This window comes from Catharus ustulatus, chromosome 5, assembly GCF_009819885.2.
Source record: "Catharus ustulatus isolate bCatUst1 chromosome 5, bCatUst1.pri.v2, whole genome shotgun sequence".
Lineage (NCBI taxonomy): Eukaryota > Metazoa > Chordata > Aves > Passeriformes > Turdidae > Catharus > Catharus ustulatus.
Window position 1 is genome coordinate 65118218 of NC_046225.1, and position 24727 is coordinate 65142944.

The 24727-nt window shown below is 39.6% G+C and overlaps 1 protein-coding gene across 15 annotated transcripts in view; it reads right to left on the reverse strand.

Moving 5' to 3' along the window:
• Positions 1-24727, reverse strand: part of ABLIM2 (actin binding LIM protein family member 2) — a 128265-nt gene that overhangs the window by 54452 nt on the left and 49086 nt on the right. For all 15 annotated transcript variants that reach the window (XM_033061247.1, XM_033061242.1, XM_033061238.1 and 12 more), the window contains exons 4-6: positions 16675-16790; positions 11799-11925; positions 9688-9781 (exon numbers count right to left, since the gene is read on the reverse strand). In XM_033061247.1, coding sequence (XP_032917138.1) covers positions 9688-9781; positions 11799-11925; positions 16675-16790 — 337 coding nt within the window. The remainder of the gene's footprint in view (positions 1-9687; positions 9782-11798; positions 11926-16674; positions 16791-24727) is intronic.

Here is a 24727-nt window from a genome sequence, read left to right on the forward strand (position 1 = left end):
TGTGAAAGACTTCCTTAAAATCCGCCGTTCTTTTCTGCTCCCATCATCTATCATTTCATATCTGCTTCATTATCTGTAATTTTAAACTCTACATTGAGGAGCATGTACTTTCACTGGGAATATTTTTTTTCAGAGTATATAAATAAAAAAGCTGGAAAATCACTGAAGTCCTTTAGTGCATATTTAATTCATTCTGTTTATACTTCTTCATTCATTCCCCAAATGATTGTTTTTACTGAGATATTAAACCATTATGTGAATGAATTGTGCTTTTTCTTACATGCCAGGAATGTACAGGAAACTGATAATGAAGTACAGGTATAAAAAGGAACTCCACACATTTATCTTTATGAAATTTAATAAAGTTTTTGAATGAGATACAGCACTTTGTTGTTAAATAGCCCAATCAGTCACTGCATTGATTTATAAAAGCAAATTCACAATTTCTGAAAGTAAATGCAGTTCCCAGACTTTGGCTGAGATAAGGTTTTAATTCCTGCTCCCAGAACTACATTAGTTATTATCATAACTCTCTGACCTAACAGCACAGAACTGGCTTAGAAAATTTTCCTATCAAGTTATTCCACCAATTAGGCAAACCCAATCAGGGGTTGTTCCTGCTCATTCCCATGTGTTAATACAACCCTCCTGCTCTTGGCCAGTGCTTCAACCCACATTGCACAATGTGCATTCAACCCAAAAGGCTGTGTAAAATCTAGGGCTCAGGCGTTTGTCCTGTCTTTCTCTCAGGAGTACCATGAAGAAGGTGCACAGCACTGCACCATCAAGTGTTACCAATGGATGCACACACTGATAACTCTGCCACTGCATCCACACTGTGCATACTGCAGGGACTATACTGGCTTCCATAAAGTGAATTCTAAAGGGTATATTCAAATTACAGTGATGTTATTCAGAAAATAACCTTTGTGCTTGGAATAGAACACTCTGCTCAGTTACCAGTTTGAAGTGGAATCACATAAAATCTCCACTCACATTTCTAGCAAAGCCAGAGTTTTGCATATGCAACAGAAGGACTTGAAGAATTACTCAGTAATAGTTGTACACAGTAATAGTTAAGTTAGTAAACAGCTGTCATACCATCCACTGGGTTTGAAGAGACAGGCAGCATTGTCAAGGCAGAGGTATTTGGCAAAATATCTACTGTTTATATCATACAACAGTGTTGAGGAGAAATAAGTGTGAGAGCCAGAAGTTAAAGACAGAATTCTGTGGAGAAAAACTCTCACTAATTCTCTTAGTCACAGTGGACCTGACTCACCAGTGACTCACTTCAACAGCGTGCCAGGGCAAACGAGCCCTTTTCATCAGGATTTACACCACTGTAAAGGCAGTGTAATGCTTTGTATCAATCATTCTCCTCATCTTCTCCTTACTGGATTCATTTATCATTCTACTGCACGCCAAGAAACAGCCACATGAAATGTTCACTACACACACCAGCAGCATTACCTACAGCTCTAGCAATCTCACATGTACGGTTATTTCCTGTTGTTTTGGTTCTGGCTCATCCTGCTGTGCCTTGAGAATTCCCACCCACATTTCAGTCATTTTAATTGCTTCCCACACACTTCTTATTCTTCTAGGTATAAGGTGCAGATCAAATGTACCAACAGGAGCATCCATCTCAGAATGATAACAACTTGCTATAGTACTGGACTCTCAGAAGTAGTTTCTAATGGTTGTGGGAGAAAATAAAAGTAATTAAAAAACTATAAGGGGGATAATTGAGGAAAATAAATAATAGAAGGAAAACCAGCACTATCAAAACTGCAATCTCATTCTGTGATATCTGCAAACAAGTTCTGGCTCAGGAGCAAATTCAGCCCTGCCACAATCAGGTAAAATCTGGGAAAAAACAACAGTGCATTTTTTTTCTACAAATTTTGGTAAATGTTCTTGTAAACCAAAATGGTCTGTCATACCCAAAACAACTGATTTTGGACTCAGTTGTTTCTGTTATGGAGTAAGTGATCTGCTTCTTTTGTCTTTTTCTTCTCAGCTTCGCAATTTTTCTTGCCACCTACTGAGACTGGAAGAGGCTTCTGTTTTCCATCTGCTCAACAAATCTCCTTTATTTCTTTTCCACTTTCCTTTCCCACTCTTTAAAACCCACCTAGGGGCCAAGACAAGCTGCAGCTGGCTCTCACTTATGCCAACTCTTGATAGGAGAGAGGGAGTGAAGAAGGAGAAAGATGACTTGCAGCCATATTCCCCTTAATTTTCAACTTTGCAGCTGTGTATTTAGCACACCCATTTCAGATGGGAAGAATAAAGCTCAACCCAACACTGAACAGCCCTGGAGAAACAGCCTGATTTATCAGAGGAAGACAGCACAGCTCTTTTCAAGCTGAATGTGGTGATTTGGGCTGCAAACATCTAAGAACAGAAGCTGTCTCTCATTCTGTGCCTGAGTAAGGACTGCTATTCTGGATCACTAGATTTGCCTGGGAGTGGAAATTCTACTGTCACATGCAGAATTGACATTAATTACCCTTCCTGAAAGTAGGAAGTTTCTACTTTCAGACCTAATCCACATACTTCCAGTTCAATGTACCATTCAGAAGTTCTTACTTGGGGAAGGAAGAAATTTGAAAAAGCACAAAAATGCTGAAGGTTAGTTGGATGAAAAAAATATTAAAGCTACAAGAAATGAATCACAGGCTGCTCTCTTGCTATTAACAGACACACTGAACTGTTTTCACATGGGCCAGAGCATCGTGGAGATACTTCATCAACAAAGGCAACTCACTGCTGCACCACTGCCATGGTTACAGACAGAGCTGGAGCAGGGGCTTGCGCTGCTGACTGGGTCAAGGGAGCTGCGGGGCTTTGCAGAGCTGTGCAACAGCAGCATTCCCCTGCTGTGGGTCAGAGGACCACCAGGAATGAAAGAACACACCAAGTAATTGGAGGAGGGACTGAAGACACCCATGAGGTGCAATGTTTCACAGTGTAAGAACAGTCAAATGCTGGCAAATAGCACTGGATATGAATGCATCAACACAGCAACACATGGCTTAGAGAGGCAGTGTAGCTGGAGGAGAGTGCTGCTGGGGTCTGAGGCTCAGGAGGTATCAGGGTGACTACTGGAACCACTCCTTTGATCCCTTAGTCACTCAATTCAGGTAATTTAAGGTAGTTAACTTGTACATTTTTGCATGAGGAAAGGCAACGGACACCACAAGTCTGCCAGGCTCAAAAATCAAACTATGCACTAAAAGTAACACACACAAACCCACGCAAGTACAAATGCACAGCAGCACTACTGAGGACTTTCCCCATACATGTGGGAGGAATTCTCAACAAAAAAGCAAGTAAGCAGCTGAGAAAAGAAATAAAAAAAACCCTCACAAAACCTGCAATAGTCATTCTTTCTTCTCTATCAACCACTTTCCCTCAAATCCTAAACTTTTTGATATTATTCAGAAATAGTTTGCAGAACCCTTACTTTGGTAAAAATCTAAGTCTTAAGCTATCATCAAATGATACTTGGTGCTCTTCAATAAACAAATTATTCACAGGGTAAAAGCTATTCAAAGAGTTTGGTTCAATGTATAGTTTTCTCCTGACACATTAACAATTTATGAGTTTTTAGCAGTTCAGATAAGAAATACAGATAGGCAGAGCGCTGTTTTTCTAGAGAGAAGAGGTGAAGGGGAAAGAGGCTGAAAAGGGAAAGGCTGAAAGTGAAAGAAAGAAGAGGTGAATTAATCGAGACCAATATAACTGGGCTACAGAAAAGACTAAAAAATAAGGGAAAAAAGCATTTGCATTGCTATTTATTGGCTTGCTGATAGTATTATAAATGATGCCTGTTTTAAAGCGTAAAGTCTAAGTCAACTGTCAACACTTATCCAGCCAAATTCACACACAATGCACTGATGGTTAACCTGCCTTTGCAAGCCAGCAGCCCCAGATAAACGTGGCATCAAACCAGAGACCATTCCCAAGCTGCAAAACGCCTCACATCTCAGCAAACACTGCAACACTGAAAGCACTGCTCAACGTTTCCTACCTTAGATGGTCGCCTTTTGCAAAAGCTAATGCTGCTTTATTTAGATGTGTCTTTCCAACAGTTTTCTTTCTTCTCTGCTGAAGGGAGAAGAGTGGCGTAGAGAGCAGTTTCTAACGAAGGCAGCACTGACACTGGATCCTCTGAGAGCCTTCCCCAGGCTGCCCAAGCACAGGAACCCTTCACCCGTGCGGACAGAGCTGCCTTTATTGCATGTTGCACTATTAATGCCTATATAATAGCTGCTCAAGGACCTTTCACACATCAGTAGGTCCTGTTGTTAATGAAACAGCAGGGTAACAGACATTGCAGAACGAACCATTCTTCTCACTGCAGGCAGAGATTTGTACTCCCTGCTGCAAAGAATTAGTATCGTCTCTGCTGTACTGAGACTTGCAAAGGGAAAGGCAATCGATTTACAAAGTAGATATGGCTGCAAACAAAATCAGCTCAACTCTAGGGTAGAACCAAAAACAAACTATGAAAAATAAGATTCATGCTTTCATTAATAAGTTACTGAAGTAAAAGTGACATTTAATTGACATATAAATTACTGACATTTCTAGTCTCATTCATGCCTAGTGCATGCATTTCTCATGCATTTTTTCCATTATTTCAAAATAACATATAGTTGAGATTAATTGACTTTAAAAATATATATTGATTAGGATTTTCTATAAATTTACACATACATGTAAACTAGTAAAAGGCTCTTTCTTCCCCCACATAAACTGAGTGCTGTGCTGCTGTGTTAGGGTGTCAGATGCCAAACATAAAGATGGTTCCAACTGCCCAAGTGATTTTCAACAGCACTCGTAAGACACATTTACACCACAGTCATGTAGCTGTGAATCATGGGACAGTTGTAGATAAAGTCAAGTGCTGAAAATACACCTGAGGGGCATTTTGGCCACTGATGGGATGCCATTGCCTCTCCAAGCAAAGTGACCCCCTCACAGCCTATACTGAAACATCCCCAGAAGGTTGTCTTTGGATATGGAGGCTTCCTCTAACAATGCAGGAAACCACCAGCTGAAACAGCAGATGAAGAGAAGCCCTCCCCTCAAAGCACTAACTTGCTATGGACTGTCAGTATTAAAGAACTCACAGAAAAATTTGCATCAGTGTGGGATATACCAGGAAAGTACTTTCCTTAGAAATGATGGAAGGGGTTGCTATCACTGCACAAGACAGTGGTGAGGCGTTGTCTGGAGCACAATGCTCCTCCATGCTGAGAGAAGGTGGTTCCAGCAAAGAGAGAAGGTCTGCCAGCATCACCAGAAAAGCCTGGAGCTCACTGCATGAGCAGAGGAGAATTGGGTTCACTCAGCTTTGCAAAATAAAAGTTGAGAGGAACTAAGACTACTCTCTTATAAATTCACCTTAGAGTTCATCAATTAAAGGGGACAACATTCTAAAAAAGTTAAAAATCAATTTTTCCCAAAGCATATTTAGTTATTTTAATGCAGATCACTTTGAAACAGAGAGATGCTGGAATTGAGATGATATTTCTAAGTATCAGATGTTAAGGAAACCCAGACATGCCTCCCAGGAGAGGACAAGGAGGAGTCACTGGCTGTCATACAGCTTTGTCATGCACCTCAACAGCTTTCCAAACCTTTTACACAACGTGCTGCGTGGGAAGGACTGGGAGACAGACAACACTTCTCTGCCTCCCCCAGCAAAACACAGCTATAAGACTGATTAAAAATGAGGAAACAAATGGAGAGCTTTTTCTTGAATGAAAGGGGGTTAAAGCAGGCTCTGAATTACCATAAGAAATACAGTATTTTTAAAAAAAATGCTAACTTTTTTTTAGGATGCGTTCAATAGCACAAGTTGAAATTTTAACTAATAAATTACTGGTTGCAATAGAAAAAAGGAGAAAAATATTTTTGGTGCTAAGTACAGAGAAATAGATTGCAACACAACAAAAGGGAAATGGCTGGTCATAAAAATCAATGGCTTGTTATTTTAAAATGTGTTATTGCATGATCATAACTATTGCTGGATTGGCAGCATAAGCACTGAAATAAACCCTTTCTCTCCCTAGTGGTTTTCAGTCACAGTGCATTTTAAGCCAAAATATGAAAGTAAACTCCAGCAACCTCTTGCTGCTCACTTAAGCTGCCAGGTTTATCAATATACATTGTCAGGGATAAAATAACACAACTTCTAGGAGAGAACTGATTTGCATTTAAGAGTGCTCTGTATGCATTACAAACAAAGCAAATCTTGCCCATAAATGCACTGGTGGGTAGGGTTAAAAAAAAAAAACACCCCAGCAAAATAATTGCTTTTAAAAGTAATAAAATTTATCATCTCCATAAATTAGCTGCTCAGCTCCTTTAATAGCATTTCCAGTACAAGTTCCCTGGGAGAGTGGGTGCAAGCCAAGGTGGACTGGAGGGGAACAAAGAAATTAGAAAGGAATTATAAACAAAGCTATCTTGTGTTTAAGCCCATTTACTATATGGAATGAATCTGGCCTTCAGAAAATGGGCTGACAGAAGAATTTAGGTAACTCAATCATCATTGTATTTGGCTGACAACCTACAAAAACAGCCATATTTTTATAACTTATCAGTAACTCACACTAGTTGACTCTCCCTTCCTTTCTGCTGAATAAACACTTAAAATGAACAAGTGTTGGAGAGGGAGACAATATCATAAAATCTGGGCACAGAATCATTGTGGAAGCAGCTGTCCTCCTGACATTATCACAAAAATCAGAGATGGAAAAAATCCTATTAGGTCATATAGTCCCTCCCTTTGTCATTGCAGAACTGCTCCCTAACACAGATTCTCCAGTGCCTTGTCCAATCTTGTTATAAGACTCTCTAAGTGATGGTTTCCAGCAGCTCCCTTGGGAGAGTATTCCTCTGCCTAATAAGCATTGCTGTCAAGACTTCCCCCCAGTTTAGAAGCAATTTACTCTATTATTTCTGTGTTTCTCCAGATAATATTTGAGATGGTAAAAATGAAATACTGATGTTTTGAGAAATGTGTCAGTATTCCAGACAACTACACAAATAATATGCCCTACAACAAAAGAACAGGCAGGGTGACCCTGTATTTTTTCTGTCCTCCTGACCAGGAGATACACAAACATATCAATGAACCTGCTAGTGACAAACAGACATCGAGTTCAATGCCAAGACCAGAGAGAGAGGAAAAGATCAGCCCCAGTTCAAGCCTTTTGTACAAGTCCATCTGTTGCACACAAACAACAAATGCCTTAACCACGTTAGCTACGGCCACGGTCTCTGCATCCTTTCAGAGCTGTTTGCTCAGGCCATGGTTTTTTGTTTGGCTTCCTACTAGAACAAGGTGTGTGCATTGCTTCTTCATCCAACTGCTCTCCATTGTCCACACAAACTCAATGGCTGTGATCCCTTACAGAGTTCCAAAGACTCATGGAAATGCAGGCTGATCACTGTGCAAGAGGGCTCACAGTGTGACTCACTGCTTGCAAACAGGTAGTGGGAATGTGAGATATGTCATGGAAAAACTGAGGGGATGGGAGCAGATACCTTGGGAGATGTCATGAGGAACAGGACCTACTGTGACAGCAGAATGCCAGGACACTGACATGCACCTGTGTTCAAGTTTCATTAACTTTGTGGCACACAAACCCACAAATTCTTTGTACAATTCTACAGAAGAAAAGGTTACAGATAATAAAATTTTCAGGTTGTTCCAACAAGTGTCCAGACATTGAATGTCATTGTAACCATTCAACTCAATTTCCTGCTCCATCCTAACTTCAACCTATGGTTCCTGTTTCACAATGATGCAACCTGTGCTTTTACAGATGGGGAAAGTCTTTTCTCCTTATCTATTTTTTTAAAATGTTTCAGAATCTTGCATCAGTATTTTTTCCACAGTTTAATGCCACAGACCAATGAAAGTAGCTCCCAGCCTGAACCAGCACCAAAGTAGGATGAGAATCAGTGCTACAGAGCTGCGGTGTTGCTTAGAGCAGCCCAGGGGAATGGACAGGAGAGGGACACACACACACTGACCAAAACCATCATATGTAATTCCTCATGGTACAATTCTTACAATAGCTTTCAAAAATGTGCTATTCCTAAGTTTGTTACTGGCCCACCTACAAGAAAAACAAGGAACTGTCTTCCTATTCAGTACACCCTCACCAAGCAGTCAGAAGAATTAACTACAGTCACACTGTGATCCCAGGTCCCACAAATCACACTTGGTACTGTTACTGTGCAGACCTTTAAGACTTTTTTCTTTCTTTTTATTACCCATAGAGACAGCAAGGACCCAGTTCTTGATCACAACACACCACATGCTATTGTTTAACATACAGCAGGTAAAACATTACCACATAAAAAGAGCATTCTTGCACATATTTCAAGGCAAGAACCAGGACAGAAAAACACAACACTGTGAAGTCAAGAGCCAGTACAGAAACTGGAGCTTCTGCTCTTCTCCTATCTCAGGATTAATCCTGGTAAACTTCTCTGAGTAAGTGCACTCCAAATTTGCCACAGCTTTAACTCCTCTCTGCATTCACCTCTCCAAATTACCTTCACTTTCAAATCTCACCCCCTTTTACTCCTTTTCATTCAGTGTCAATGGTTAACACCTCTGAAAACATAACAGCTTCCACTGGTCACCTTTTACATTTTTGAAGGTTTTAAGATGTTTTCTTTTGTTTTGCCTCTTCCAGCTGAGACAATTGTGTGCAAAAAAGTTAGAAAACTGTCTTTACACTCTTACAAATTCCCTTTTAGGAATCTCTTTTCAGAGAGGTCTGTAAAAACATTTGTCAGTGGAAGTCTCTCATGCCTATGTTAACACCATCCCATCCAATACAGATTCCTATCAGTATGGATACTTGCTCATCAGTTCCTAACAAGTTATAATTGTCCACCACTTGGGCAGTTAAGTCTCTGTGTGACTCCAAGCAGATCTTTCTTTGGTGGAAGCCCTTTGGGACTTCTTCAAGCCTTCTTAGCTGATGAAGAGAAAAAAGTGAACTGAGCAACTCTTCCTAACTCCAGTACTGCTTGAATTTCACAGGGAAAAGCAGAAAGGAAAAGTAGATAATTGATGACACTGACAGGTTAACAATACACTTAGATCCAAGGATAAATTTTACTCAGATCAAAGGAACATATTAATTTTGTTACACTGGGTCAGTTATCTGGAAATTTTTGCATAATGCATAAACATACACCTCCACTGAACAACCTCCTGCTTCTTAGAACAACAAGCACAAAAAAATCTCTGCCACACAGTTCATTTCTGCAAAAACAGTTTAAATAATTCATTTTACTTTTCAACAGTTTCATCCTATCTTTGGGGAACATAAAAGAGAATCAAAAAGCAGAAATTACAAATTAATTTAGTGCAAGTTTTAAAATGTGCCTGATAACACATTCATTTATTACTTCTGCTGCCTGAATGTTCTCCAGGACCATAAATATCCATTTAGGGAGTTTGTGTATTACCAAATCACTAACAGAAGAAACAGAAAACCCAATTACAGAAAAAGTTCCTGGTATTTAATAAAGTAATGTTAAGCTGTTGCATTAACACTCAGTGGTGAGCAGAGGACTAAAACCAAAAGAGCTACTCTCTTTGTACACTTGGAGATGTGCTGGAATGACAGCTCTTCTTACCTCGAGCACTCTTCCTGTGATGTACTTCTCACAATTGTCACACCTGATACCAAACTTGGCGTGATAGTCCGTCTCGCAGTATGGAACCCCATCCCTAGGGAAGAACAACAGGCTGTACAGATCTTGCTTTTTGTAAGCTTATACTTTACTAGTTCAGTATGCATATAAAATTTGTCAGTTTCAACACTTTCATGGAGTATTCATGGGTGTTCCTGCCTCCCAAGTATCTTGTATTTATTTTATTATTATAAATATTATTAAATATTATTATTATAAATATTAATTTATTAATATTGTAAAAATCTGAATAGTAACGAACAACTACATTGGACCACTTTTCTCCTCTACTGCTAAACTCAGCCTTGTAACAACACTAAGTCTCTGAGACCCTCACACCACCTGTTTAATCATGCTAGCCACTCACTTATTTCATGTGTTTTCCCCTCTGTGGAAAAGGTAGTTATTTCTACATATTACTCTTCCCCTCTTATCATCCAATTCCTCCAATTGATGTATCATCCAATATATGTATGACCTAATCCTTTAGCTGAGACTGCAGAGAGCAATTTCTCAAAAATCTTGTCTGTAAACCAAGTTTTGATAAACATTTAAATCTGCTGGCACTCTTGACTGGACTTGCTTAAAGACAATCATGGATCAAGCATCTTGGGAATTTGCTCCACAGAAGCCAGCAATGACTACGAGAACTCAGCCTGAGCAGCAGTGTGTTCATGCATAATGTGACCAGCTAATGCACCAACACCAGTGAGTTAAGATAAAATTTAAAGATATGAAGAAAAAAAGCTGGAGTCTCAGTTTTTATTTTAAAGCATCAAGACAAGAACATTTGGACTACTGTCCTGAGAAGAATCCGTTAATTTTACATTTTACTAAGTTGCACATGTAGACCATTAAACTGATGAATAAAAACAAATTGCTCTAAGAAGACACTGGAGACTCTTCTTGTGTTTCAAAGTTCAAGTTAAACATAGTTAAATATGTTTCATTTGTTATACTAAAGCAGCCCATGATCAGACAGATTTATTAGCAGAGGTATAATTTTATCAGACATTTCCCTGGAGAAACACAGAAATTAATTTTATAGCATGGAAGTTGGATTTCTTAGAGATTAACATATAAGTTATCACAATAATTAATTAATTAAAGACAGGATGTTTCTTCTCTTGAGTTATTTTGTTTGGCATTTAGCCTTTTTAAAAAGATGATTTTGCAATAACTATATCTTTACAGTTTATGGGAAGGGTTATATTAAATAACAAGCTAAAAAGAGCACTGTACTGAAATCCAGCACACTAGCACAACATTGAGACAATGCAAAACCTTATTTAAGAACACCCTTTTAACAAATATTGTTTTCCAGCACAAGCTGTGAAATTAAATGTTGAACTTATGTTAATGGAAATCCAAAGAATTGTTGGAAGTCAGTGGGACATAGGTTCTGAAACTTCATCATCTCTGGGCACTGGCGATTGAGTTACTTTGCTGCTTAAGAAAATTTCAACATAACACACTTCTCTGAAGCAGAAATTAATTCCAGGTGCCTTGGCCAGTGGAAGGTCTGCATGTCACTGGCCTGATGGAAGTGATGACATGGGACATGGTCGAGTGCATACTTTGTGCTGTTCCTCAGTGCTGTCATCACATTCAGTCCCAATCTGACAGCATGAGCGTCTGGAGCAGCACAAAAGCATGATATGTACATCTTTAATCAACTTCTGGCTAACATTTCTTACCTAATACATATAGAATTGACAGTACCTGCTTGTTTACATTACAGCATCACAGAGAGCAAAACCACAGGTAACTAAGGGCATACAACTGGATCTTGGAAACATTCCACCTGTTGCCTCTCTGTAGCATAGCTGCTTTGTCAAGTCCCAACCCGGGTAAATGGAAAAATGTGACTACTTCTTCTCCATATTTCTTTTTTTTTTCTAAATACAATTTAGATAATAATTTAGACAATAATCTCAAACATCTTATACATCTCCGAAAATTTATATAAAAAACATAAAAGGGTGTGCAATGATAAATTAATTATTTGGCATTAAAAGAATGCTGAAAAGAGGTGAAAATACTCCTCTACTTACTTGCTGATGTACTCTGCATTCAGTAGCTTGCCACACGTATTGCACTTAAAACAACCCAAATGCCAGTGCTTGTCCAAGGCGACCAAGGACTGACCATTCTTTATTTCTGAACCACAACCCCCACAATCTGCAAGAGAGAAACCCAAATGAGTGAATCATATTCTTTAGGTGGTCATGCCGCAGTTGGTTATGGGAGCACAAGTTCCACCAGTCCCATAACAGCTCACGAGGGCTCCGTAGCTCACTGCACTGCTCACTGATGGATGGCAGAGGTTGCTGCCCTGAGGAAGTTCTGACATTGCTACAAGACATGCATCATTCAAAAAAAAAAAAAAAAAAAGCTGATTACTTCAATTTCCTTACAGTAATTTCACGATTATAAGCCGCACTGAGTATAAGCCGCACTTCCAGGTGCCAGCAACTTTTCATACTTTGTCCATACATAAGCCGCACCTGACTATAAGCCGCACCTTACAATACAGAGTGTGATAAAAGGTATTTATTCTATCACCATCTGTTGAGGGTGGGGGCAGTGATCCTTATCTCAAAGGCAGATATTCTGCTAATGGGCCATGCATTGAAACCAGGCAGGGCATTGTTCTTTATCTTTTCACAACCCATCCTTCCTCCAGCGAGTCATTTTCTGCTAATGGCCATTGAGTCCCACTGTGTGACTGATAAAATTACTGCATCCCATTGGAAGTTGTTTCAGCCAGGGGGAAGAGCCCAACATTTCTTACCAAGATAAAAAAAGAGGTTTTGGGACACTAAGGGAGCCCCTTTCTCCACTGGACTCCAGAGGAAAACCGGATTTCTCCACATCACCACTGGGCCTCCAGAGGGAAACTGCACCTTGTACAGGAGCACTGCTCCAACTGAATCACATCTGTCACTGCAGGAGGATGCAGCCACCATTTAATGGGACTGCTACCAACACCCTGCCTGACGGGGTGTCAGGCTGTACTCTGACTTGTCAGGGTTTGCAGTTTGTTTCTTTGTAGTACTGTATTTCTATTTTAATTTCCCTAGAAAAGAACTGTTATTCCTAATTCCCATATCTTTGCCTGAAAGCCCCTTGATTTCAAAATTCTAATAATTTGGAGGGAGGGGATTTACATTCTCCATTTCAAAGAGAAGTTCCTGCCTTTCCCAGCAGATACCTGTCCTCCAAACTAAAACAGCAACTTTTTGTTCTTTGTCTGTATATAAGCCGCACCTGATTATAAGCCGCACTTTGGGTTCGAACCAAAATTTTAGTCAAAATGGTGCGGCTTATAATAGTGAAATTACTGTAGGCTTTATTGCAATTCATTAATACTGTGTTTAAAAAAACTGAAGTTCTGCTGATTAATTTTTCAAGCATCACAAGTCAGCCTGATAAAAGAAATTAAAAAAACAAAGAGTAAAATAAATAACTGATTCTTTACATTAGCATTTGCTTTTGGATCTGCAAGTTCTACTTATTTCAAAATTCTTTTTGCAACCATGAAAAAAAACTCAAACTGAAATTCTGGTATGAAATTTCCTGTAACCAGTAAGAACACACCAATACTTAAGAGGCATTAGTGACATTTCCATACGTGAAAGTGATGGCAATCTATGTATTTATTCTCTATAAAAATTCACTTATATAATGCTCCAAGAGGTGCTAACAAAAAATACAGGTAAGACATGCAATAATTGGATAACAGAGGTTAGTCTATGATGGTTAAACAGACTGTAAGTGAGAGTAACTGAGAACAAGACTGTCTGGGGGTTTGGTTGCCTTTTTTTTAACAATGGAAGGTTTCGACTAGACTAGTAAAAGCCAAATCTACACTTGGTTTCCATGTGAACAGTCCATCAGTGAGTGCCCTCTTTAGAGATGTTGCATTGACATGGGATTTGGATCTGGTTCTCTATATCCTGAATGAGCCTTCTAATACCCTAAAAGCTCCATCTCTCATTCATTCTTCACTCTACAGATTTCCTGCCTATGTATGATTTTCCTACTAAATGTTAAAGTAGTCAGAATATGTGGAAAAAAAGGGAAAAATGCCAGTGATAAATTGATTCTAGTACCAATATCTCAGTAATCCTTTTAATCCTCCATAAAATATCTTCCATCTCATGTGGAAAAATACATAGTATTTTTAGGAATTCTTCAGGTACACCAACAATTTTCTAGAGAAAAGACAATACCTGAAAGACAGTTAAACATTCAGAAATGCCAGGAGAGAAAAAAACCAACAAATAAACCAAACACAACAATGCTTTCCATGGAAGAGAAGGTTATGCAAAAACATTAGAAAGATTTATTTAGTTATTAAGAAAGAACTCTCAACCTAGGAGCTCATTAAAACATTTAAACAGTCCTCTTAAAAACTTTCTGATTTAAGACTGTATTTAGTTGGTTACATGACCCTAATGAGACAGTGTAAGTGAAATTGTAAATGTTTCACATCTGAGCACACAATGATAAAGCACAGTTTTTATTTTCCTTTAGTGGAATTGGAATGTATTGAGGGAGCAATAATGTGTCTCTTTAATGTTACCCTCTCGAGCACCAATACGTGGAAACAAGCCTAGCACAAAAGCATGTGCTCTACAGATCAGAACATTTGATTTTTGCTAATAAAAAAGAACATTTGGGTGTGTGCCTGGTTTTAGTCCCTGCAGTATTCTACAGTATCTGTTGTTTAACAGCAATCAGAAATTTGTTTGTGATCTCCCCTGTACTGGGGATTCATCTGGAAATCTAATTTAATCTCTTTGCTTGAGGGTTTATTTCACAAACTGAATACAACATCATGTGCTCAGATGTCATTCACCTTTAATCTGGTTTAAGCTTGGGTGGGCAGAAATGCAGCATTTTGTGAGCTACTTTTTTTTTATTCCCAACTGCTGTTTTCTCTGTAAAGTGCCAGATAATTACAAACAAATATTGTGGTTGCTATGCCAACGGTGCCTACTGATGCAGTGTCCTTGTCTTCCCATCCTGGATGCAGCATCCTTTGGTGACTCAACTAATTTCAAGCAATAACTCTGCAGAACACATCAATTTGCTGCTACATGTTGATATTCTTCCTTGTGTACTCTCTGAAAATCAACACTGTCACAAGAGGTTTTCAGAGCTATTGCTTTATAAAACAAAACAAAACAGAGAAGTAGGTACTTATATAATAAAAAATTCAAGGACTCCGGCAGAAAGCAAGTATTTTACATTCTTAATTTCTTCCAAATGGAACGCATGAAGAAGGTGAGAAGCAAAAGGGGAGGATGAAAATAGAAGCACATGTCAGAGGGGGTAGTGATGTTGGGAGCTCAGTGAGCCCCCAAGAGATGTTCTGAAAGCACTGCTGAGATAAATAGGTGCAGCACACATGGTACACATCAGACAGTTTTGAGACAGGAACAAGCCCAATGTAACAGTGGGTCAATGTACTACTCATTCCTTGAAAAACTTTGCCTGAAGCCATATGTTTTTGTGCACTACTAACAAGAGTTGTTTGTTTAAAGCATTAGGGTCTTTTCCAAGAAAGCTGTTTTCAGGAGATACAGCATTCACTACTCTATGTAATTTGGGGAAAAGTTAAACTTTTATATTCCAAGGTCAGGTTTTCCCTCAAAGGTGCTCCCAGTGCCGTTTCCCCCTGAGACAAATGGTTTGCTGAGGTTTACAGGGATGCTCTGGGCAGGCTCAGTGCAGTGAACCCAATGACAAGGAAAACTCTCCACGGTGTGCGTGGGCACAGAGAAAGGAAATGTAAATACATTAAAGGATTCTGTATCACAGATAATCAAATGAACTTGTTCTGTCAGTACTCAAGCAGGCAAATAATGTCCATTACAGCCAAAGGCGCTTTTCACATATGACAAGGAGACAGCAAAGATGGCCAAGGAGAATCCATCTCTGAAATAAATGACAATAGAAAGCTCCTAACAGAGAGGGTCAACCTATCCCCAGGAGAGAATGGCATTAGCAAGAGGAATCAGTAGAGCATCCACACAGTAACTTTTGCTGAAGAAGTGTAGAAACAAAATGATGAAAACTTCTGCGAAGAAATGTGGGGGGAAAAAGAAAACAGAATAAAAAAGGAGATTTCTCCCAGAAGTGGGCTAGATTGCTTATGCAGGAAGAAGAGCAATCCATGGAGCCCTTCCTCAGCCATGCTGAATCCAGCTTGATGGAACAGTCATGAAATGTTTTTCTGTCTTTGCTGTTTAACTGAATTGCTGCTGCTGATTAATTACATAAAGGTAGTGGTGGACTCTTAAAGTATGGCAGCACTTCATGAGCAAAACAGCAGAACAGAGTTCAGAGCAGTACCACCTCTCTATGATCTACTGCAAAAAAAGTTGGTGTGAAAGATCACACTTCTTTCCTGTGATGTTTGCATCTTCTGATAGCGTCCAACAGTCAGAGGTCAAGGAGAATGTCCCCCTGTGACATTTCATGCAATAAACCCCTTGCTGTGTAGTATTTAGCCAGGCAGTCCTGCCACTGATATTTTCTGAAGCAATATTGGAACACTTACAAATCATTAAATCTCACACTGGATTTTATTTCAACTGGACTTGGATTAAATCCTCAAAAATATTAACATCTATATTATGTTTTTCTTCAAATAATTTGATTTAGTTCATTTTAATCAAATTTTTGAGAGGTTCAATGTATTGTTAATCCTATAATGGCACCATCTGTGTTTCTTTTTAATATCAGACTTTCTTGAAAAACCACTCTATACTTTTTCATGTGGCTACCTCATACTTTATGACACCTCTTATGCATCAGAGTAGTAGAAGTTCCAGGTGTAAATACCAGTGTAAAATTCTTGTTTTTAAACCCGTGCAGACTAAGAAGCACTGACTGAGAAGAGCAGAAACCTGTACTTACTCCGTAGGTTCTGTACAGGGAAAGAGCCAGTGCTGCTGGAAGGGGGCAGGGAACACTTCTGGCAGATGCATTCCTTCCCATTAAAAGTTACCCGGTCACCCGCAGGGAAAGGCAACCTACAAGAGCAGAAACAAAAGCAAACTGGTTACAGTCTCATGCCTTTATCAAAATTTAATATCTTTCCAGAAAGGAACTGATTATACTCTGGCTTCTCTTCCTCTGTCTGCCCAGTTCTCTTTCAGTTTTGCAGTCACTTAGAGGCTTAAGTATCAAAGGGACATATCAAACAGGCAACTTCAAATGCAAATGGTTACAGCTTCTCAGGAAAAAAAATAATATTTAAAGATACAAAAACACAGTGAGCACTCAAGTCCAAATTGTTGTGTATCTAAGAAATGTAGTAACGGCCAGAGTTCATCACCAAGAGGATCAGTTACAGAATGAAAATAAAATTGGCATTACAGGGAGTTAAATAGAGGCAAATGCAGCTGCTTTTATGTTGTTAAATAACTGCACGAGAGCGATGACTTTTATACATTAAAAACCAACACTTGTCCTCACAACTTTTTACCACATCAAAGTCTTCCTCTTAATCTATGTGCTCAGAAAGCAAATGTTAGTGAATTCTCAAAGGGAAAAAACCTATCCCAGCTATAAAACCCACAGTGTCTACATTACTTGCTTTCCCTACCCAACAACAGCTCAACTTACACTTGATTAAATCTTTCCTTTTTATCAATGTTCTTAAAACAAAAGCTCTCTGCTGTGCACTTCCTTGTCTGGGCACAGAAACCACTGAGGCTTTTTCTCTAAGGGAACCAGATGGACAAATCACTTCATATGCAGCGAAGGATGGTGAGGATTTAGAAGCACATTTCACTCCACCCAAAGCTCATGTCCAACAAAATTCCTATCCAAGCTATCAAAACATGGCTTAATGGGGCACAAACACAACACACACCCTCTGCCTCATGGTGAAGTCCATCTGATCACACTATTTTGTTAACATTTCATTAAAACTCTGCGTGGTATTCTCCCACAAATGCTATCAAATTCATACCAATTGCAGGGTTGTCTCCACTACAAAAGCTACACAGATACTTTGTGCTAAACTCTAACATTATTTTGCTCCCTAAACTGACTAAAAGAAGTTTACTCTACACTTGAATTACATTAAAAAGAACTTTTTAATTACTTGGAAAAAGAACAAAAGCAATGTTGTCCTTTGTTTCTGTATAATATTACTAAAATATATTTGAAACCAGCTAAGTAAGTGTTCAACACTGCCATCCATCCTGGACCATTGGTGATAATTTAAAAAATCATGAGGGCACACCGACTGTAAATATTATCTTTTTTGATATCTGATAATTAATTCTGCATTTCACTTTTTTATTTCTTTTTCCCAAGTTTTTATAGTCCAACAACTTATTCCCTTGTCACTTACCTGAAGTTACAATACAGAAAAATTATTTATGGAAATAGCCTTACTCCCTGACACAACTAAATGATCTCTGTGTTATCACTGTGTGACTCTGGTACCACAAGGTCCAACACCATGTTAGTAAAAACCCAGGAGGTCTAAATTTCCATCTCTTCAAAGAGGATATTGCACCATGAATTTTACTCAGTAACCTAACCAGAAGACAACACTGTCTCTAGTGTGACAGAAAGGATGTGATGGAGGTGCACTCCAGTGAGCAAACCTGTCCTGTCTTGCAGCAAGTTTCTGAGTTATATATTCAAAAAACTCCCAACACTATCTCTTTAGTCATAACTGTTGTCTGCAACACATTTTGATACTTTTTGAAGTCAGAGACACTTCTAGTACATAGAATAACAAAATAATTTTATACAGAGTTGAGGTTGGAAAGGACCTCTGAAAGTCATCTGGACCAACCCAAAGTTCATTCAAAGGAACAGACATACATTTAAATAAAAATTAGTAAGTGTGGTACATTTCTATGTAGATAATACAAATTAAGGAGTAATTAGCAAAATGTCTTGAAAATTGAGTGATACAATTCAAACACTGTCCTGGTTTTCTACTGCAAATGTGAAAGAAACCATTTAATCATGTTTTCATTTTAACAAAATATTACAAAATCAAGCCTAGAACTTAGCACTACTAATTGACTTGGAAAGACACAAGCCAAGGGATTTCAACCATTCCAGAACTGAGACAAGAACTTGTAACTGATCTCCTGCATGTTTTCAGGAAGACATCTCATATCTTGATTTACAGATACACACAGAGTTATTATAACCACTGGCAACCTGCTCCAAATTAAAGCCCCACAAAACCAGCACCCTGCTCCACTGATACATCACAGAACCACCCCCACTGCCACACAACTACCCTGGCACCTTTCACTCCTATGCATGCCCTGGGCAGGACAGTACCTTCAACTGTGTTTTGCCACAGTCTGTACAGGAAACAGGGCTGGGTTCAGCTCATGACCCAGCTGGGCTCTCATGAGATGTCTCAGTAAAACAGCAGGCTTTGCACCATTAATAATCCTGGGGATGGTGACGTGCTGGAGCTGTGCAAAATTCACTGCTCTAAGGAATGACTATGGCTGCTGAACAATCTTGTATGTAATATATAAGGAGCATTAGGGAGAGGTAAGGGAAATATATCTTCCTGACTCAGGGATACACCTAATAAAGGTCCAGCTGCACTTCCAACTGAGCACAGAACAGATGCACCAAGCAGCAGCTAAAGGAGAAGCAGGGACCACCCACTTTGGCTCATCTCACCACCGTCCAAACAATCAGACAATCTAAAAGGAAATCAGTTAAAACCAGAGGAGAAGAGCAGGATTATTGACCTCCTATGGCACAAAGACAGAACCAGGCAGATGACACTTCCCAACGTGCCAAAGCTCACAGGCACCACAGCAAGTCACAGAGCCCCCTTAGATGGGAGGGCATGCAGAGGGCTCCCTAGCCCATAAAAATACTGTACTTGGTTTATTTTCCAAGAGTTCAGTAGCTAATCATCATGCCTTTCCATGCATTCCAACTGGAGAGGGTAACAATTTTTTATTGTTCTCCAAGTATGCAAGACATCTTGCTCTTAAAAAACCCCAGAGAAATATCCCTTGGAGCTGTCCAGTCCGAGGTACAGACACATTTTTCCCCCTCACAGGTCTTCTAAATCCATAAATAAGTCTCAAAGTTTGTTTCAATGTCTTGTTCCCTGGGAATTCATACCCAACACATTTGTCAGTTTTGCTGCACCAGCTGACCTCTCCCTCTCACAAGCAGCTCTGCTCAAGCATTTCAGTGCCAGCAGAGTGAAGGCACAACAGAAGGTGGTAGCAGTCAATTAACAAGGTTTCAGTTTCTGAGCTCTCCAAGTTGTGAGCAGGACTATATATAGAACTTCAAGCTAAGAGCAGCATATCTGCCTTCAAATACTATGATATCTCACCACCAGTCACCCACTGAACACTGCTAGGTATTGCAAAAATCAGGACAGGGTTTTAATTAGCTACTTATCTTTCAATAAATATTCAGTGAGATTTTCGCAGTTGAATTATCTATTTTTAAAATGAGAATTAGGAGTATTTTTAAAGCAGCTCTCTCAAATGACTTGTAGAATTTTAATACATCTATGATTCATCTCCCAACAAATTTTATCTACCTGCCTACAATATTTGCAAACCCAGAGGTGACCAACAAAACTATGTTGTAAAACATCAAATCACCATGAGCCTAATCCATGGTAATTGTGTGCTGATACCAAAAGGTCAGGTCCTGGTCTTGTCTTTCTCTGCACCATGCCTCAATCTATGTAGCTGTGGGCAAGTCATTCAAGCTTTCTGGGAGAGACAAAAGAAAATATTCTTTTTTTTTTTTTTTTCAGAGCAGATAGATGGTCATCTATTCTTTAAATTGCTGATCCTACTCTGTCTCTGAACAGTCAACAAAATTTGATATATGAAAATTAACAGAAGCCAGTGTTCAGGTTGTGGAGAGAGCAAAGCTATTCATTTCAGTAGCTGGTTGCAGTTACACCAGGTCAGGTGTAATGTCAGACTGCAACCTAAGGACCAACAGGATCAAATTCTGCTGTAACTTGTACTTGGTACAATCACATCTGTCAAGGTGCTCCGTAGGGATGAGTCCCCATGGATTAAAATGGTGATACAAAGTGGACATAGAGTGCTATCTACCATCTACACATATTTCAGTGAGGGAAAATGCTAAATCCTGCAAGCAGTGAGGAACAACCCCATGCACCAGGGCACCACAGGGGTTAACCAGCTGGAAAGCATAAGAAGGTGTGGAGGTCCCAGTGGACACCATGTGGGACATGGGTCAGCAGTGTGTTCCCACAGCAACTGAGCAGACACATCCTGGGAGGCACCAGTGCAGCCAGCAGATCCAGGGATGTGCTCTTCCCTGATGTTCATCCTTTAAGAGACTGAAGCAAGCACCACCTCGGGCTCCTCAGGATAAGATTTACTGGAGGGAGATGAGGGAAGGTGGCCAGGTCAGAGCTGCAGCACAGGACACATGGACAGGCAGGGGCTGCAGGAGATGTGGCTGCTCAGGGGAGATCATACTGCTGTCCAAAAGCACCTGATGGCATGTACACAAAGTGGGAACCACATTCTTCTCAGAGGGAAAGAGTGAAAGGAAAGAGGCAGCAGACATAAGCTGGAACACGGGAAATGTCAACTCAATATAAGGAGAAAAATTACCATGAGCTTGTTGAATGCTGGAACACACTGTTCAGAGAATCTGTTGGATCTCCATCCTTAGAGATATTTTAAAGGAATGACATCATCTGTCTACTCAAACTGGACTTGCTTTGAGCCAGGGGCTGGACCACAGGACCATCACAGATTCCCTTCCATCCTACAGTATTCTTGGGCTATAGGGATGCTCCATATGGAACAAAAGAATCCTAGAATCACTAAGGTTGTAAAAGACCTTGAAGATCATCAAGCTCAATTGTTAAACAAACATCACCATGCTCATGTCATCACACAGTGCCATGTCTACTGATTTTGTGAACACTGCCAGAGACAGTGTCCTCATCACTTCCCTGGGCACCTTCTTCCAATGCTTAACCCCCTTTTCAGAGAAGATTTTCCTAATATCCAATCTGAACCTCCTTTGGCACAGCATAAAGACATTTCCCCTTGTCCTATTGCTGGATGCCTGGGAGAAGAAACCAACTCTCACCTCACTAAAACCTCCTTTCAGGCAGTTGTAGAAAGCAGTAAGTACTCCCTGAGCATCCTTTTCTTCAGATAGACAACTCCAGTATCCTCAGCTGCTCTTCATGGGACTTTGGACCCTTCCTCTGAAGAGCAACAGACCTAGACCTGAAGGGCAGCACACCACCACCCCTTTGTTCAGGAAGGATCACATATTGATCAACATACTTGGTTTAGAATCAAAATGCCAAGAACACTCAGGCTGATTTCAAAATCTTGGGCTCAAGACCCTAGGTTTCTACAATACCTAGCAGTGTTCAGTGCTAGGTGACTGGTGGTGAGATGAAGAAGACCATGAGATGCCTTAAGAAGCACCAGGTACTGCTTAAGTGGGAACCAAACCCTTTCCAAATTCAGCAGCACTAAAAAAAAGTGAGCAAAGAAAAAGGTTTAGCATATTTAAAAATCCGTCATTATTGATATGTTTAAGAAGAAACTGAATTTGAACTTCTAATTTTCACTATTATCCTAATTTCTTAAGACACACATACACAAAAGATTTTAATTCTTTCTAGAAGTAGCAGTGTTGCATATGTAGGACTACACAATCTTCTGCTGAAAAAAAGAAAAGGATTTCAGCTTTCTGATTTTTTATATTCAAGTGCCTGACCAAAGTGAATTACCTTCTTGAAGACAGTAAAAATTCAAATGGATTGAAAGAAGTTTTATAGTTGGGTTTGGCAGGCAGCACCTTGAAGAATATCTATCTGCCTCCTTCCCCTTTACATACTATTCACATCTACATGGCACATATTCAGCTTCTGTCAAGATGCTGTTTTAAAAGAAAACTTCCTGAGCTCAGAAAAACTTAAATATAAAAATTCTGTAAAGCAAACACAAACCTGTTTCCTTATCAATCCGGGATGCATGTGCAAATCTATCCTCCACCTAAGGGTCAAGTTTTCCTCTCTTTATCATTTACATGTCACAGTTTTTTTCCAACTTTTAAGTACAAGAATACTGAAACTAAAGGGGGTAACTATCACACACACTCCTCCAACTGGGCACATTAACACCAACCCCTCCAACTTTACTAATTACAATAATACCCATAAAATCAAATCCCTGTTTTTTAATACTCAGTGAACACACAGCCCACAAGTAACACAAATCATATTCTAGCTACCACATCAGACAGACCATACATCTCATATATGCTCACTAAATCTATATGACTCATCCAAACACCAAGATATCTCCTGAAAATTCCATTTTCAGAGTATTTATCACAGGTATGACAACTCACTTCTTTCTGAAAAACTCAATGTCCTGGTCTTTCCTATCCTAATTAAGAGTCAAACCGTCCTGACTATGACAGTCTTGTAAGATGCATGTGCACAATTTTAATAAAACTAAGCTTTTATTATTACTGCCAGCTCAATTTTCTCCCTCTTTCTATTTCACTTTTACAAACACATGAAGTTTCTGAAGGAAATGTCTTTGGCTGGTCTCTGGAGAACAGAGCTCCTCCAATTATTGAAGCTGTTAAGACGATTGCTCAGCCTCTTCCTGGGAATTCAGAGTAAGCATTTAATCCACAACAGTTTTCAATCTACATTGTTATTCTTTCACTCATTCCCAGTTTTAGGCATTATCATCACAAAACACAACAGCAGAAAAAAGGTTTCACTAGACTTTGAACAGCACTGGAAGAAGAAGGGATTAAGCCCTCAATCTTCACTCCAGCAGAGTAAACACACAATTGAAACCCAATTTTTTTAAGAGTCACTTGGTTAACATGAGATAGAGAGAAACAATCAAATAGGATGGCACAATATATTGTGCTTTTACCAGTTTTTCTCAGAATATTTTTTTTCCCCAGACTTTAGCTTGTGGCAGCCCTGAGTAGCAGCATCTGACTCCCAACACATGCCCAGGGATGAGCTGGAGGGCAGCAGGTTACAAAGGTAGCACAGAGGGTACAAGGAATACAGCTCCCTGTGACACTGGGCCAGGTGGCACCCACAGTAGTAATATCAGGAGACAACTGGGCTTGGGTGGCTGACTTCTCCTTCCACTGCTCCTGCCAGCTAGGTTTTCTCACTGATGCTGCCACACACTTCCCACATGTTTCTAGTCAAACCTTATCATCTCTGAAAATAAGGGGGGAAAGAGGAGTTGCTACTGACATTGGTTTACTATGCAATGCAGAAACAGTTTAGAGGTGTTACTTCAGCAGCTACAGAAATAGGGGTTGAAGAAGTGCTCATTTAAAATAATTTAACTATTCTGCAGCATTCTGGAGAAATGTGTCATGAGTGCAAAATGCCTTCTGCTGCCAGTGTTTTCATGCTGAAGATGGTAAGAGCCTGGCTTGGTTTCCTTCCATGAGAGCAGGATCAGCCCCACCATCAGGCAGTCACCACCTCTTAAATTCACACCGTTCTGGAGGTTAGATTTCTAACACAGCACCCACACTGAAGTCTGGCTGTAAAAGGTTATGCCAAATGCAGCTGGCATCATCCACCAGCTACTACTGACAGTGTGCTTTGGCCCAGTATTTAAGGTTTCTGCCCATCTCTAAGAAATGAGGGCACAAAGGGTTCTCCTGACTCTTCCCACCAAGGAAAATATCAAGGTAGAGAGCTTTACACCTTCTTCACCACCTTTATTATTACTGTTTTTTAAATGAACCAAAAAAATTCCTTCTTTTGGCTCAAACAACACGTCCTTACAGTCTACCAGCCTTATTTTTACTGAAGCTATCACTCAATAAAATAAATACTGATGATGTTTAAATAGGACACTCTTCCCCATAAAAAACACAGGTTATGTCTGGCTTGCAATGACAGGGGTAATTGAAGCTGATTTAAAGCATA